We start from the raw sequence: 14,670 nt of genomic DNA, 5'->3' as shown, positions 1-14,670 counted from the left end.
GGTTTTCTATACCTTTTATAAGTAAAATTAAAATATTTAATAATTTATTTCATTCTCACTTCATTTTAATTTTTCTACTTTCATCTATGTTTATAATGTAAAAAATGCATTGGTGAAGTAGTACATTTGCTTATAATTTTAAAATGGAGTCATGTAGGAATATGTATTCAATAATGTGTGTTCAATGTTTAGAGATTTCTACTTTAGGTATCAGGAAGCAGTTGAAAGATTCTTAACTACAAAGAATAAAAAAAATCAGATACAAAGTTTAGAAATATAATTCTGGTGATATCAGACGGGAAAAAATATTTGGAGGTTTAAGTAGTTTTTTAAAAAAAAATTCTTATTACTACACTAAGTGGCACAGTACATTCTAAAGTACCTCTACCCCTGGATCCCTTCACAGAAAGCAGACATAACACTTTAACACAGCTTTTTGCAGAGCAAGGCCTTCTATTCTGTAGTCCAAGGCAATGAGTACCAGAGAAATGGCATGGTGGAGCTTGGAGGAATACTGGGCCCTGTAACTTTTAAAATGTTTAGTATTTATCTGTAGCTGGGAGAAAAGCTAGAAAAGATGAGCACATCTATTTTCTTAACGTTTGCATTTACGAAAAATGCAGCAGTATACAAAACAAAAAGTAAAATATTACTTCCCTACCTTCTTACTATTCCACTGAATTACTATTTTCCATGGTAATTACTTAACAGTTTCCTTCTTTCCAGATTCTTTGCTGCACATGTATACTTTTATGTACGGTTGTGTGTATATGTATATTCATATATACAGATGTATACATATACATGGGTACATACATATGTGTATTTATATCATTTTGTACTGTATTACTCTATAACAACAGGCCTATATATTATTCTGAAACTTGTTTCTTTGACTTAACAGTATTTGGTCACAGTTCTAGGACAGTCAACATGGATCTAGCCCCTTTCTGCAGAATTGGAGGGAATGTTATTATATGGATATAACCTGAGTTATTAAACCATTCCTTTAATGGATATGAGTACTGTCCCTAGTGTTTCACTTTTATAATAAAGCAATGAACATCCTCATACATATTTCTTTGTACACTTCTTTGAGTAGGACAGGTTTCTGGAAGTAGTTTTTTTTTTTTTTTGGAAAGGGTAGATACATTTAAATACTTGGTCAGAAGTGTGGAATGGCTATACTAAATTAAACTTAAAACAAAATGGTTCATTCATTCATTCTGCTCTATAGGAACTACAGTTTCCTAAATTCAGGGAAAGATCTCAGCAAACAAAACTCTCAATTTGTGTATGAGAAAAACAAGGCTCACAAAGGTCAAGGTCAGAGGTCCCAGATCTCAGAGCCCCTGAGGAGATAATGTCCCATGCACCATCAAGAGCTCAGGGGATACTGCGAAAATCCAAGACAGCAACCTAGGTCAGCTGACTTCAAATATAATAATGTGTGTTCTGCCAGTCACACTCACAAATAGAAAACGGAACTAATTATTTTTTTATCATTATTATTATTTTACCTACCCTGGACCAAAAAAGAGACAAATTCTGAAAAGACACAATGGCAAGAGCGGGGAGAAGAGTACTCTCAAACTCAGTGGAGTTATGGGCATCCAGAGCGGAAGGTCCCGTAAGCTCAGCTGCATGGAGGAAGCAAGGGTGGTGGAAAGACTGACATGGGATAACCTTAGCAAAAACCTTCCACAGCCTCAGTGGGTTGTATGAAAAGTTTCTTGGTTCTAAATATCTCCATGTGGCATCCAAAATGAATGCCAGCACTGAAACCAAATTCTGAAGAGAAATATCAGAAAAGAACTAACATCCCACAATGAAGAAACATCTTCAAAGAAGATGTTGTTATAAAAATACCACAAAAGTACTTTCCAACAAATTCCAGACCTAAAAGTAAAGCTTTAAAATGAGACTCCAAGCACAGAAGTCTTGAATCCTTTGCTCTGTGCCTAGAGAGGCCCACTTAGAGGAAGCGCTTCCAAACAGATAACACTGCCTTTATTTGACTAGACTATGGTACAGTGAGAAGAAAAGAAGTGGCACCTGCAACTTTTGAAACCAGAATGGTCTAGAACAAGGGTCAGCAAACTTCTATAAAAGGTCAGATGATAAATATTCCCAGCTTCACAGGCTACCCGGTCTCTGTTGCAACTACTCAACCCTACAGTTGTAGTGCAAAATAGCCAGGAGCTGTATATGAATGAGTAAGCACAGCTCTGCTCCAGTGCAACTTTATGGACACTCAAGTTTGAATTTCATGTAATTTTCATGAAATATTACTGTTTTAATATTTCCAACCACTTAAAAATATAAAAACCATTCTTAGTTCATGAGCTGTACATAAAAGGGTAGTGGGCTGGATTTACCTCATAAGCCACATTTTGCTTCTTAAGTACTTAAGAAGCACTGAACTTTCAACTGAATTTGAATGCTGGTGGAAAGATGGAAACTTCTGAGCCCAACCCTTAGGAAATATGTAGGAAAGCAGAAAGGCATTAAAAGTTTTCTTAAAGGGTTTCAGGTGTTTACCTTAAATCTCTTCTCTTGCTAAGTTCCTCTGGTGGAATTGTCCAGGGCAGGTTTTGAGGGAGACATTCTAGAACTTCTGAGGAGAAATCAGAGAAATCTACACCATACTCTGTTAGTATCCCTTCTGTTTCAGGCTCAATTTCACCAGCCTGCCCAAGACTCTTAGCCAGCTGCCTGTGGACAGAACATACAGGGAACACTGGGTTAGTGAACAAACAAAACACAGGCAACTATCCTCTTTAAAAGAAAGGTATTGGGAGAGTGTTAAAAGTCTGCTACCCCTCCACAGCAAGAATACAATCACCAGTGCATGAGGACAGGGATGGGGCAAGCAGAAGAAACAAGGACATTCTTGGCCTGAGAAATCCATGATTACATGTAAATCTACCTTTCTTAAGGAATTCTGACCTGGGAACAGGGCCAGAAGGCCTTTCTTGGGATTCCTGCAATTGTTCATGGAGAAGTCAAAACTGACATTATAAAAGGCTTTCATTGATGCTTTCGGAAAACACCTTTAGAGTCAATTCTAATGAACTCAGTTTGCTGTTAAATCATTAGTTTCAGAGTACCTACACCTAAAGTCACTGAATTAGAGCTGACATTCATATTTGTTTCACAATTCTACTAGTTTTTACCTTTAAAAGGTTAAAAAAAAAATGTTATCTAAACACAATAATACATGTTTACTGTAGAAGTGAGAAACCCCAGAAAGGTACTAAGAATAACTAGCGAACTATCATTCACAATTTAGGGAATGGACCTTTAAAAGTAAGTCTGCATCTCATAGAACATTCCTCACTCATCTGTTGGTCATCTACATATATATAAAACTGACAATTCTCTATCCTTGTAAATATTGTCATGGCACACACAGATCATAAGTCTCAAGTTATGTGTTAAATACACATAGCAAACAGGAAATGTGATCTGAGCCTTGCAATAGTTGTCTTTGAGGACAGTACTGGGGAGATCAAAGATGGCCACCTCTTCTGTTGTTCATGTCCACTCATTTCCCAGGATGATCCAGAAATTCCCTCTGCTCTTCTTGCGAGCAATTTTAACTCTGACTTGAAGCCTCTCTGTGGCATCATTCATTTTTGCTGAGGAAAACTCTGTTTCTCAAGTCAGGGTAGAGGCCTGGCTGCCAGAGTTCTTGCATAGCTATACATGGAAATTGGGGGTCTGGCTGCCTAACAGGCAGACTTTTCACAAATCCTGATCTTCAGCCTTGTTGCTGGACTGCAGAAGTGGTGGGGCAGGGTTGGCCCCGTTTCTCACCCACAAGCCATGAAAGAGCAGCCACAGTCCACACACACTCCTGTCCTCCAGGCTATGCTCAAGGGAGAATGTGTCCTGACCTGTGGGCTCAGATCAGTGCCTCCTCCTCAAACTCAAGTGGCGATCTCACAGAAAGCACATCAAAAAGCCAAAGACAGAGAAATGAGAGAAAATAACTTAGAAAGTTATCTGAAAAATTCCCAAACGTTCGGAAGTTAAACAAAACACAGGTTAAAGAAAAAAAAGTGAATTAGGCAATATTTTGAACTGATCAAAACCACAACACATTAGAGAAGCAGCTAAAGCAGTGCTTCAAGGGAACTTTATAGCATTAAATGCTCATGTAAAAAAAGAAGTGTCAAATCAATGACCAAAGCTGCTTCTACCTTAAAAAGAGCAAATTAGATGCCAAGTAAATAGAAAGAAGGAAAAAATAAAGTAATAAGAATGAAAAGAAAATAAACAATGAAGAAAGAGAATAAAAGAAATTTATTCATACTAATCAATAGAAACAGAGAAAGACTTCATCATCATCATCAGGAATGAGGGGGGATATCATTGCACACGCTACAAGTATCAAATGGATCCTAAGGGAGTTATGAATGGCTTTAAGCCAGTAATTTCAACATCCTGGATGAAATGGACAAATTTCTTGAAAGACACAAATTATCTAGGATTATTCAAGAATAAATCGATACATGAATATTTCTGTATCTATTAAGGAAATGGAATTCAGTCTATATCTATATCCTTCCTATTAAAAAAAAAAAAAAAAAAAAACTCCAGGTCCACATAGCTTCACTGATGAATTTTCCCAATTATTTAAGAAAACAGAATTCAGCACTATATAAAATGGATAAAACATCATAATCAAGTAATGTGAGATTTGTCCAACACACACACACACAAATCAACTAATATAATTCATTATAGCAGCAATCAACAAACACGTTATCTCAATAGAAGAAAAAGAATTTGATAAAATGTCAATATTCATTTATGATAAAAGGCACAGGATTAATGGTCAGAAACTTCCTCAACTTGTTTAAAGGTCATAATCCTAAAGGTAATACCAAACTTAATGGTGAAAGACTAAATAATTTTCCTGGATCAGGAAGAAGACAAAGGTGTTCTTTTTCCCCAATACTATTTAACATTGTACTGAAGGTCCTAGTAAATGTGATAAGGCAAGAAAAAAATGAAAGGTATACAAACTGGAAGAAAGAATTCCACACTGAAGCAGGAGAAAAGACTATAATTCCCATTAGACGATAATTCCCATTACAGTAATGGCCAGCCTCCTACTACGTGATGGCCCTCCTCGCTCTAATGAAGACCCATGTCATGCCATGCACACCAGAAGCCAATACATTTAAAAACTCTGCCTCGGCTTGAGACTTTGAAGATAATGACTCAAAATCAAAGAGGTACTCCAGACCCATTTGTGGCAATAAGAGCGGTTTCTAGTGACTGCAGTGGTAGCAGTAGTGTCCAGTTGAAGTGGTGGTTTGCGAGAGCAGTAAGAACCACAGCCACTGTGGCCAAACAATGAGGGTTGGATGGCTTCTGAGCTCTCAAGAGTTGTCTTGGTTCACTCCTCCCTTTTTCAGGGAATTCAAATCTCTGTTTCTATGAGCCCTTCAATAATATTCTTCCAACACAGCTTCTCCTTTATCCAACAGAGCTCATTTCTCTTTCTAGAAACCAAGAAACCAAACAGTTAAAGACTTGGGTACCTCAATGCTATTTTATTTTTTAAATGACAGAATCATTACCAGTGTGCACTAGGATGTGAAGATCTGGGGGACAAATTTTCGCAGTTTCTGAAGTTTGAAGGACATGGGAATTCCACACTGTACAGGATGCCTACTTTCAACAATGTTGTTTCGGTTAAACAAAAAGAACTTTAAGTCCTGGGGATCACAGGTAATAATTAGTCATTTAAAAAATTAATTAGTATTTAAAAATTAATAGGACCCAAGTTACTTCCCAGCCATCTAACTAACCTATTTATTATTCTCACAGGTTCCTGAACCTCAGTTTCCAACATTCATCTCCTAACATCAACATCTTTTAACTGTCTGGGTTCTTGGTTACAAGAACAAGAAACCAACTCTTGTTGAAAAATTTTTATTAAAAGGATACTTGCTGGGTGTGGTGGCACATGCCTGTAACCCCAGCAGCTCGGGAGGCTGAGGCAGGAGGATCAGTTTCAAAGCCAGCTTCAGCAACTTAGAAATGCTGTTAAGCAACAGAGTAAGACCCTGTCTCAAAATAAAAAATAAGAAGGGCTAGGGGTGTGGCTCAGTGGTTAAGTGCCCTTGGATTCAATCACTGGTACCAGAAAAAAAAAAAAAAAAAAAAAAAAAAAGGTACAGAAGGAATCACGAAAATAGAGACAGAATCAGAAAAGGGATAGAAACAAAAAATTATATGCTTAATCTCTAAATTCTTGATTCCGAGCTAAAATGGAAACTCAGGGACTTTCTATGTCCATCAAAAAAGTATCCTGAATTTCTTGAAGCTGCCAGGCTAAGACAGAAAAACTTTTTTTTTCAAAAGGTGATGAAAGATTCCATTACTGGACTTAGAGTCTAACAAGTCTCTTAGGTGAAAAGTAGGGGTACCAATGAGAAAAAGTAAGGTTCAGAGAACCATACCATATATAGAGATACAGAAAGGTCTGAGTACCCTGAATGCCTAGTCCCAAATGACCTTCCACTTCCATGATTCTTATGTGGACTATGGTAGCATTATACCTATTTGAAGATATAGGCTCTGAAAATAATTATAGCCGAAACTTGGTAATATATCCATGGTCCACTTGGGCTGAGGAAAGATGGCCTGGTAGGCAGTGACTACAATTTAGCCAGAAAGACAGAGGCCTCAAAGAATGATTAAATGATTGGTGACAAGCCTATCTGGGGAAGAGACATGTGGATGTAATGGACCCAGACAGTATAACTATCAGAATCCCATGAGAATGCTCAGCCCAGTGATCCCACCGTGGAGGAAGGAGGGTCTGAGGGTGTAAGAATCCACCTCCCAGCCACTGCAGTGCTGCTCAATAGCCACAGGAAGGTACATGGCAGCAGAAAATGAGCTCCACATTAACTTCTTCTAATGATAACCAGGCTCCCGCCCCTCTAGGACACCAGTGTGCCAACAACAGCAATTAACTTTGAGTCCCTGATGAAGAACCGTGCCAGGAGGACCCAGCACTACTTGATACAGGTTGTGTCCCTGAGTTCTTCTATAATGGAGAGAGCAGAGACCTTGCTCCATTAAAATTATGAGATACTAACTGTGGGCTTGGGACTGCTATCTTCATCTGTCCTGCCTACCATGCTTGTATAAACATCACAATCCACAGATTTACAAAATACAAAGTTATCGGTATCTCTTTCAATATTGTTTGTAATCAAATATTTCACCTTTTGGAAGAAGCAAAGTAGATAAAATTCACTAACTGGAATGATGTAATAGTCTTCCAACTGCTAAATTATGAGACTAATCAGAAGACAATACCTTGTAAGGCTGCAGAGTCATCCCTCAGGATAGTCAGTGGTGCTCTCCCTTGGCAGCCTAGAACCAGTGCATGAGATCTGGAAACCGAGGATGCAAGAGGAGTCAGGCCTTTCAATATCACACTTAAGACCCACTCATAATTTTTCTTTTCCAGTACTGAGGATTGAACCCAAGCTTCACACTTGCAAAGCACTCTACAACTGAGCCACACCCCCAGCCCCTTTTTTTTTTTTTTTTTTTTTTATTGTATTTCCTTTCCTTTCTTCTCATTTCACTTGGAAGGAGGGGCTTACTAGGTTGCACAGGATGGTCTCAAACTTGTACTTCTCCTACCTCAGGTCCTAGAGTATCTGGGATTACAGGCATGTGCCACTGGGCCCAACTCCACTCACAAAAATTTTAGTCTTGTCCTCCAACACTCACTTTTAAAACAATAATGAGTCCTCTGACTGAGACTACGAGTATCCTGATTAATATAAAAAGACACAAAACATACTATCAGCATCTTTATTGACAAAGCTTATATTCAGTTCAAGCCAGTGAGTGATGACTTGGAAGTAAAGTATTTAAGAATGGCAAGTAATATGTAAAGAGGATAATTACATATGGGAACGAGGCACATGAACCTGCCCCTATTGAACTGTTTTTAAATTATAAAACATGATTTCATATAATTCTACCTAATGGTATTAAAGATGACATAATTAACCATTCATTAATCAGCATACATAGTTCAGAAGAATAAACAATGAGGTATATCTCGTACAGTTTATTAGACAACTACACCGACATGAAAAGGAACACATTCTCACACGCGGTGGGTATGTCAGAGCAGTGCGGGGCAGGCCAATCTGGAATGCCAAGACCACCCTACTCTCACATTGGGAAGCTGGGGTGCTACCCTCCAGAATGTGTATGGCCAAAAATTATCTCCTTGGGTCTAAAGTAGAAAAGAGTCTAAAAATGTGGACAAAAAGGCATTTTATAACAGCCAGCTTTTGAGATACAATACTAAAATCCAGGAAGAAATCATTCTAGCAATCACCCTGTATCCATGGTTTTGCTTTCTGAGGTTTCTGTTAATCAGTGGTCAACCATGGTTGGAAATTATTAACTGGAAAACTCCAGAAATAAGCAATTCTTGAGTCTTAAACTGCATGCCATTCTGAATAATGTAATGACTCTGTCATCCTGCTCTGTCCTGCATAGAACACGAACCATCCCTTGTCCAGTACATCCATTCTGTATTTGCTACCTGCCTGTTTATCGTCTGGTAGCCATCTCAGTTACCAGATTAGCTGCTGCACTATCACAATGCTAATGTTCAAATAAACTTATTTTAAAATAAAAGCCTCAAATGCAATAATAATGGCCCCAAATACAAGAGTAGTAATACTGCAAACTGTATTACAGGATAATGGTATAACTGTTCTAGTTTTAGTTATTGGTAATCTCTTACTATGCCCAATTCACAAATTAGCCTTGATCATAGGTATGCATAGGAAAAAGGGTTCATTGAATTGGTGGTATCGGGCATCTCCCAAGGACCTTGGGACATATTCTCTGCCAATAAGAAGAACTACAGTACTTAAATGGGGGTAGAAGCTGGCAGCGTGGTGGAATGTGCTTATAATTCCTGTCCGGGCACAGAAAGACTGTCTCAATCAATCAATCAATCAATCAAATTGGGAGAGACACAAGGGAGTCACCCAAACATTCTATTAAGAAAAAATAATAAACCCTGAACATATAAAGAAAGGAACAAGAAAAGGAGATGACAGAAAGACAAAACATATTCTACAAATATATAGCCACAGAAATGCCAATCATAACCAAAGATATTTCCAAGAACTCAGAAATCAATGAGCATATTGGGCCTATAAAGACAAGAACTCGAAGCAAAGTTGCAAGTGCATAAGGAATAAATCAATCACATAGGCAAACAGAAACTAGGATGGTAGACCTCAAGAAATTCGTAGAAAAGAACAATCAGAGAAATGAAGATCACACTGAAAGTAATCAGCAAAAAAACAGTAAGATTCACAAAGAAAAAGCTTGAGAAAAGTGAGGAAAATGAAATTGGAAGTACAAAGATTTCAAACAAACAAAAAGATTAAAAAGACATATGAAAGGCAGATCAAGGACATCCAACATCTGGCATAGACGGCATTCCTGAAGGAAGAATCTAGATACGAGGAATACAAAGATTTCAGATGGGGGTGGAGATTAGAGAAAAAACAAGACACATGTGAAAAGGCAGGTCAAGATCTAGCACTGGTGTAACCAGCATTCCTTTTTCTTATTATTAAACTCGGGATTGAACCGAGGGATACTCCATCACTGAGCTACAGTTCCAGCCCTTTTGAATTTTTATTTTGAGACAGGGTTTCACTGAGTTACTGAGGTTAACCTCAAACTTGCAATCTTCCTGCCTCAAACTCCTGAGTGGCTGGGAATATAACCAGTATTTCTAAAGGAAAGCATCCAGATATGAGGAATAGAAAAGAATTTTCAAAGATATCAGTTAAGACAACCTTCCTGAGCTGGGTGCTGTGTCAGGTACCTGTAATCCCAGCTTACAGGGGGTTGAGTAATCAGGAGGATGAGGCAGGAGGATACGGAGTATGAGGCCAATCTACACAACTTAGCAAGATTCTACCTCAAAAAAACAAAATCAACTAAAGAAGCAACAACAAAAACCTATAAAGACAACTCTCTTGAAATAAAAGAAAATTTAAATTTACAGGCAGAAAATTGTCTCAGGAAAAACTAACTAACACACAAAATCACCACTGAACCACATTTTAGAGAGGGTACTACTGGATTTCAAAGATAAAGATATCCAAATTCAAGAATTCAGAGAACAGAGTTCTCACAAATCCTTTCTGAAAAACTATTAGATGATAAACTGAGGCCGACTAAGAGATAGTAGATCCAGTACTCAGCGTTCCTCATAAAGGTAACCAGTACTGAGTACTGGATCCTACTTATGGTAATGGGAGGGCAAAAGGCAGCAGGTGAGCTGAGTGACCTAATACTGTTGAAAGAACAAGTCAGATCAGTCATTGAACCTTTACCAAAATTAAAGGGGAACAATTTTTTTTTTTTTTTTTTTTTTTCTCATTTGGTGCTTTGTATTTTGGCAAAATTTTTACCAGTCTGAGTCCTAGGAATCTTAATTAGTTTATTGAAATTATAACATAGTTTATAAAGACAAAGTTATATTGAGTTACAGTTTCCAAATATGATCAATGACTCCAAGATCCTACTAGTATTAATTAACATTTATTTTACTAAGTTTCAGAGAACATGTCTTAAGTGCCTTATTTAAATAAATTCATTACAGATTTTCATGGGATATATCTGATAGCAGCATAAACTGAACAGCTTGTCCAAGATAAAAATCCACCAGGCCAGCATGCTGAAAGTCCAAGGTTTGGGGACCTCAGATGCCCCAGAAACACACCTATGTAATATACTTACTCATAAACTCTGCTCTCCCCCTAAAAACCAGAATACCTTGGGATCTAAATAAAACTAAAATTCACAAAGGAACTGGCTTATACCATGTGTATTTGTCTTGCAAGAGAGTTTGTTTTTATGTTTTAAATTTAATTCTGAAGGAAATTTTATTTAAAATGAATCATGAATGTAACTTTCCCTTTCTTTCAGTACAGATCAAATGTTATAGCTTCCTAGGTAGTTTCTATGTCTTCAAAAGATGGCAAAGCTGTTTTAGGACAACTATAATGTCACACTGAAATATCTGGTGTTTTCTTAAAAGCCACATTTCAAGCTACTATGCCTTTCAGAAATAAGAAATTCTCACAGCTATAAGACCCCAAGGAGACAATATAATTTAAATGTCATGTTGGATCCTGGAACAGAAAAAGAAGTTCAAATCAATACTATTACTATTGCTGCTACTGCTACTACTAATAATAAAAAAAATGAAATCTGAATAAAGTATAAACTTCTGTTCATAATGTATCAATATTGGCTCATTATTTGCAACAAACGTGCCACACTAACATGTGAATACTGTGGGAAATTAGTTGGGGTGGACATATATAAAAATTGTACTATCTTGACCATTTTCTGTAAATCCAAAAGTCGTAAAAAATAGTTTACCAGCTTTTTCTCAACAGTTTTGCCACCAGAACACAGGTGTTATGAAACCACTACTAAATCAAAGCCAAATGGGAAAGGAAAAGACTCATATCCACATTGTTGTCATGGGACACTATTCGGACAGGTCTACCACTGCTGGCCATCTGATCTACAAATGTGATGAGATCGACAAAAGAACCACTGAAAAATTTGAAAAGGAAGCTACTGAGATGGGAAAGGGCTCCTTCAAGTATGCCTGGGTCTTGAATAAACTAAAAGCTGAGTATGAGTGTGGTATCACCATTGACATCTCCTAGTGGAAATTTGAGACCAGCAAGTATTATGTGACTATCCTTGATGCCCCAGGACACAGAGACTTTTATCAAAAACATGATTACAGGCACATCTCAGGCTGACTGTGCTGTCTTGATTGTTGCTGCTGGTGTTGGTGAATTTGAAGCTGGTATCTCCAAGAATGGGCAGACCCATGAGCACGCCCTTCTGGCTTACACACTGGGTGTGAAACAACTAATTGTTGGTGCTAACAAAATGAAATCCAGAAATCAGCACCTACATTAAGAAAACTGGCTACAACCATGATACAGTAGCAATTGTGCCAATTTCTGGTTGGAATGGTGACAATATGTTGGAGCCAAGTCCTAATATGCCTTGGTTCAAGGGATGGAAAGTCACTTGTAAAGATGGCAGTGTCAGTGGAACCACACTGCTTGAAGCTTTAGCTTTCCTTCTGCCACCAACTTATTCAACTGCATCTGCTCCTCCGGGATGTCTACCAAATTGGTGGTATTGTCCCTGTGGGCCAAGCAGAGACTGGTGTTGTTCAAACTTGGCATGGGGGTCACCTTTGCTCCAGTCAATGTCACACTGAAGTAAAGTTTGTTGAAATGCACCAGAAAGTCTGAGTGAAGCTCTTCCTGGAGACAATGTGGGCTTCAATGTCAAGAACGTGTCTGTCCATGATGTTCGTCATGGCAATGTTGCTGGTGACAGCAAAAACAACCCAGCAATGGAAGCAGCAGGTTTCACTGCTCAGGTGATTATCCTGAACCATCCAGGCCAAATCAGTGCTGGCTATGCCCCTGGACTGGATTGGCACACAGCTCACACTGCTTGCAAGTTTGCTGAGCTGAAAGAAAAGACTGATTGCTGTTCTGGTAAGAAGATGGGAGATGGTCCTAAATTCTTGAAATCTGATGATGCTGCCACCATTGATATGGTTCCAGGAAGCCCATGTGTGTTGAGAGCTTCTCTGACTATCCTCCTCTGGGTCATTTTGCTGTTCATGATATGAGGCCGACAATTGCTGTGGGTTTAATCAAAGCAGAAGACAAGGAGGCTGCTGGAGCTGGCAAGGTCACCACGTCTGCCAGAAAGCTCAGAAGGCTAAATGACCATTACCCCTAACACCTGCCACCACAGTCTTAATCAGTGGTGGAAGAACGGTCTCAGAACTATTTGTCTTAATTGGCCATTTAAGTTTAATAGCAAAAGACTGGGCTGGGGTTGCAGCTCAGTAGTGGAGCACTTGCCTATGTGTGAGGCTCTGGGTTTGATCCTCAGCGCCACCTAAAAATAAATAAAATAAAGGCATTGTGTCCACCTACAACTAGGAAAATACTTTTTAAAAAATGATAACAATGCAACGTAAAACCTTCAAAGGAGAGGAGAATGTTTTGTGGACCATTTGTTTTGTGTGTGTAGCAGTTTTAAGTTATTAGTTCTTAAAATCAGTACTTTTTAATGGAAACAACTTGACAAAAATTCTGTCCGAATTTTGAGACCCATTAAAACAAAAGTTTAATGAGAAAAAGAAATAGTCTACTAAAAATAACTTAGAGCTGAAAGGAAGTAAAAGAAGTAATACAGGTTTCCAATATATAAATGATATACTAAATAATTGCATATTTGTCCAATTGATTTTTATGCATTTTAGAAAGATAATTTTGAAGATGTAGCAACATGGAAATGACTATGACATAAAATATTAAAAACATAAAATGCTATGTATGGTATAATTTACTCATGTAAGAACATGTATACATTGAAACAGAATACCTGAAATTAGTGTTTATGTTTTAGAGGAAGGATTGAGTGACTTTTTCTCTATTTGCTAAGCTTTCTTTAATAACATCTTTTTTTTTTCAATTTAAAAGTTATAGAAGAAATAATCATAATCTACTAAAAACCATTCTTGGTTCCTGCCAACAGTCATGTCTCCTTCCTCCTTCCTAAGGGAAACTTAATCTTTGTTCAAAGCAGGGAACTTGGCACTTCAGCTCCGAGGCAGATCACTGTTACTACAATGAAATCAGGGACTGGCTTCCCCAGAGACAATACCTAGAGTCATGGATGGCACACAGCACATCCCCCTTTGTGTGGAATGTGACTAAGAAAGCAGGCAGCCTACCTGTAACAGCAAACATCTTCTCAACCATAGAGAAGAGCCACTATAGGATCCCTGAGGACTGCAAAGGGCAACCTGGAAATATCCTTAAGTCACTGACTCTACCAGGTCTAGAGCTGCACAATCTGAATTCCTATTTAGAGTGAAGGTTTTTGTTTGTTTGTTTTGCTTGTGGTACTGTGGATGGAACCCAGGGTGCTCTACCTTTTTTTAAATTTTGAGAAAGGGCCTTGCTAAATTGCCAAGGCTGACCTTGGACTTGTAATCCTCCAGCTTCAGCCTCCCAAGTTGCTAGAATTACAGGTATGCCCCAAGGCATCTGGTTAGACCCCTCTTATTGAATTCATTTTGGGTCAGGATTTTTAATACTTGCTGTTAAAAGCATTCCAATACAATATATTGAAAACTATCCATGAGAAGCAAATTTCCCTTCACTCTGCAACAGAAAATGTACAGTTCTTACTCCCAAAAATAAAATCTCACAACTGTTAGCATCATATATCTTGTAGGTGTCCACTACACAGACTTAGTGGCTCTGGTTCTACAGCACACTACTACTATAGTTGGCCCTTTCTTAAGCAATATATTTCATTCATAAAGTGGCTTCTTTTATGACTTCCATGGTGAAGGAGGCCCACAAAACATATATCCAGTTCACTTCATGTTCATGGAATAAAGCAGCAAGGTCAGTGAGTCATCCCTGTCCCCCAGAGCAGAGCTCCACCCTACCCACCCAGATAGTACCCAGTACTATCACTCTCCTTCAATTATAGCTCCTTTCTGAATGT

General features: G+C 38.2%; 1 protein-coding gene across 6 annotated transcripts in view; it reads right to left on the bottom strand.

Moving 5' to 3' along the window:
* The window catches only part of DIS3L2 (DIS3 like 3'-5' exoribonuclease 2), a 362,072-nt gene that overhangs the window by 167,487 nt on the left and 179,915 nt on the right, over positions 1 to 14,670 (bottom strand). For 4 of the 6 annotated variants that reach the window (XM_079134846.1, XM_079134843.1, XM_079134847.1 and 1 more), the window contains exon 9: positions 2,542 to 2,715. The exons of 1 other annotated variant lie outside the window; for it this stretch is intronic. In XM_079134846.1, the coding sequence (XP_078990972.1) occupies positions 2,542 to 2,715 (174 nt within the window). Of the gene's footprint in view, positions 1 to 2,541; positions 2,716 to 7,347; positions 7,425 to 14,670 lie in introns of those variants that run through there. One more of the 6 variants, XM_079134848.1, reaches the window with a different exon arrangement.

This window comes from Sciurus vulgaris, assembly GCF_902686455.1.
Source record: "Sciurus vulgaris genome assembly, chromosome: 3".
Lineage (NCBI taxonomy): Eukaryota > Metazoa > Chordata > Mammalia > Rodentia > Sciuridae > Sciurus > Sciurus vulgaris.
Note: the sequence above shows the minus strand (reverse complement) of the source record. Positions and strands in the feature narration are given on the sequence as shown.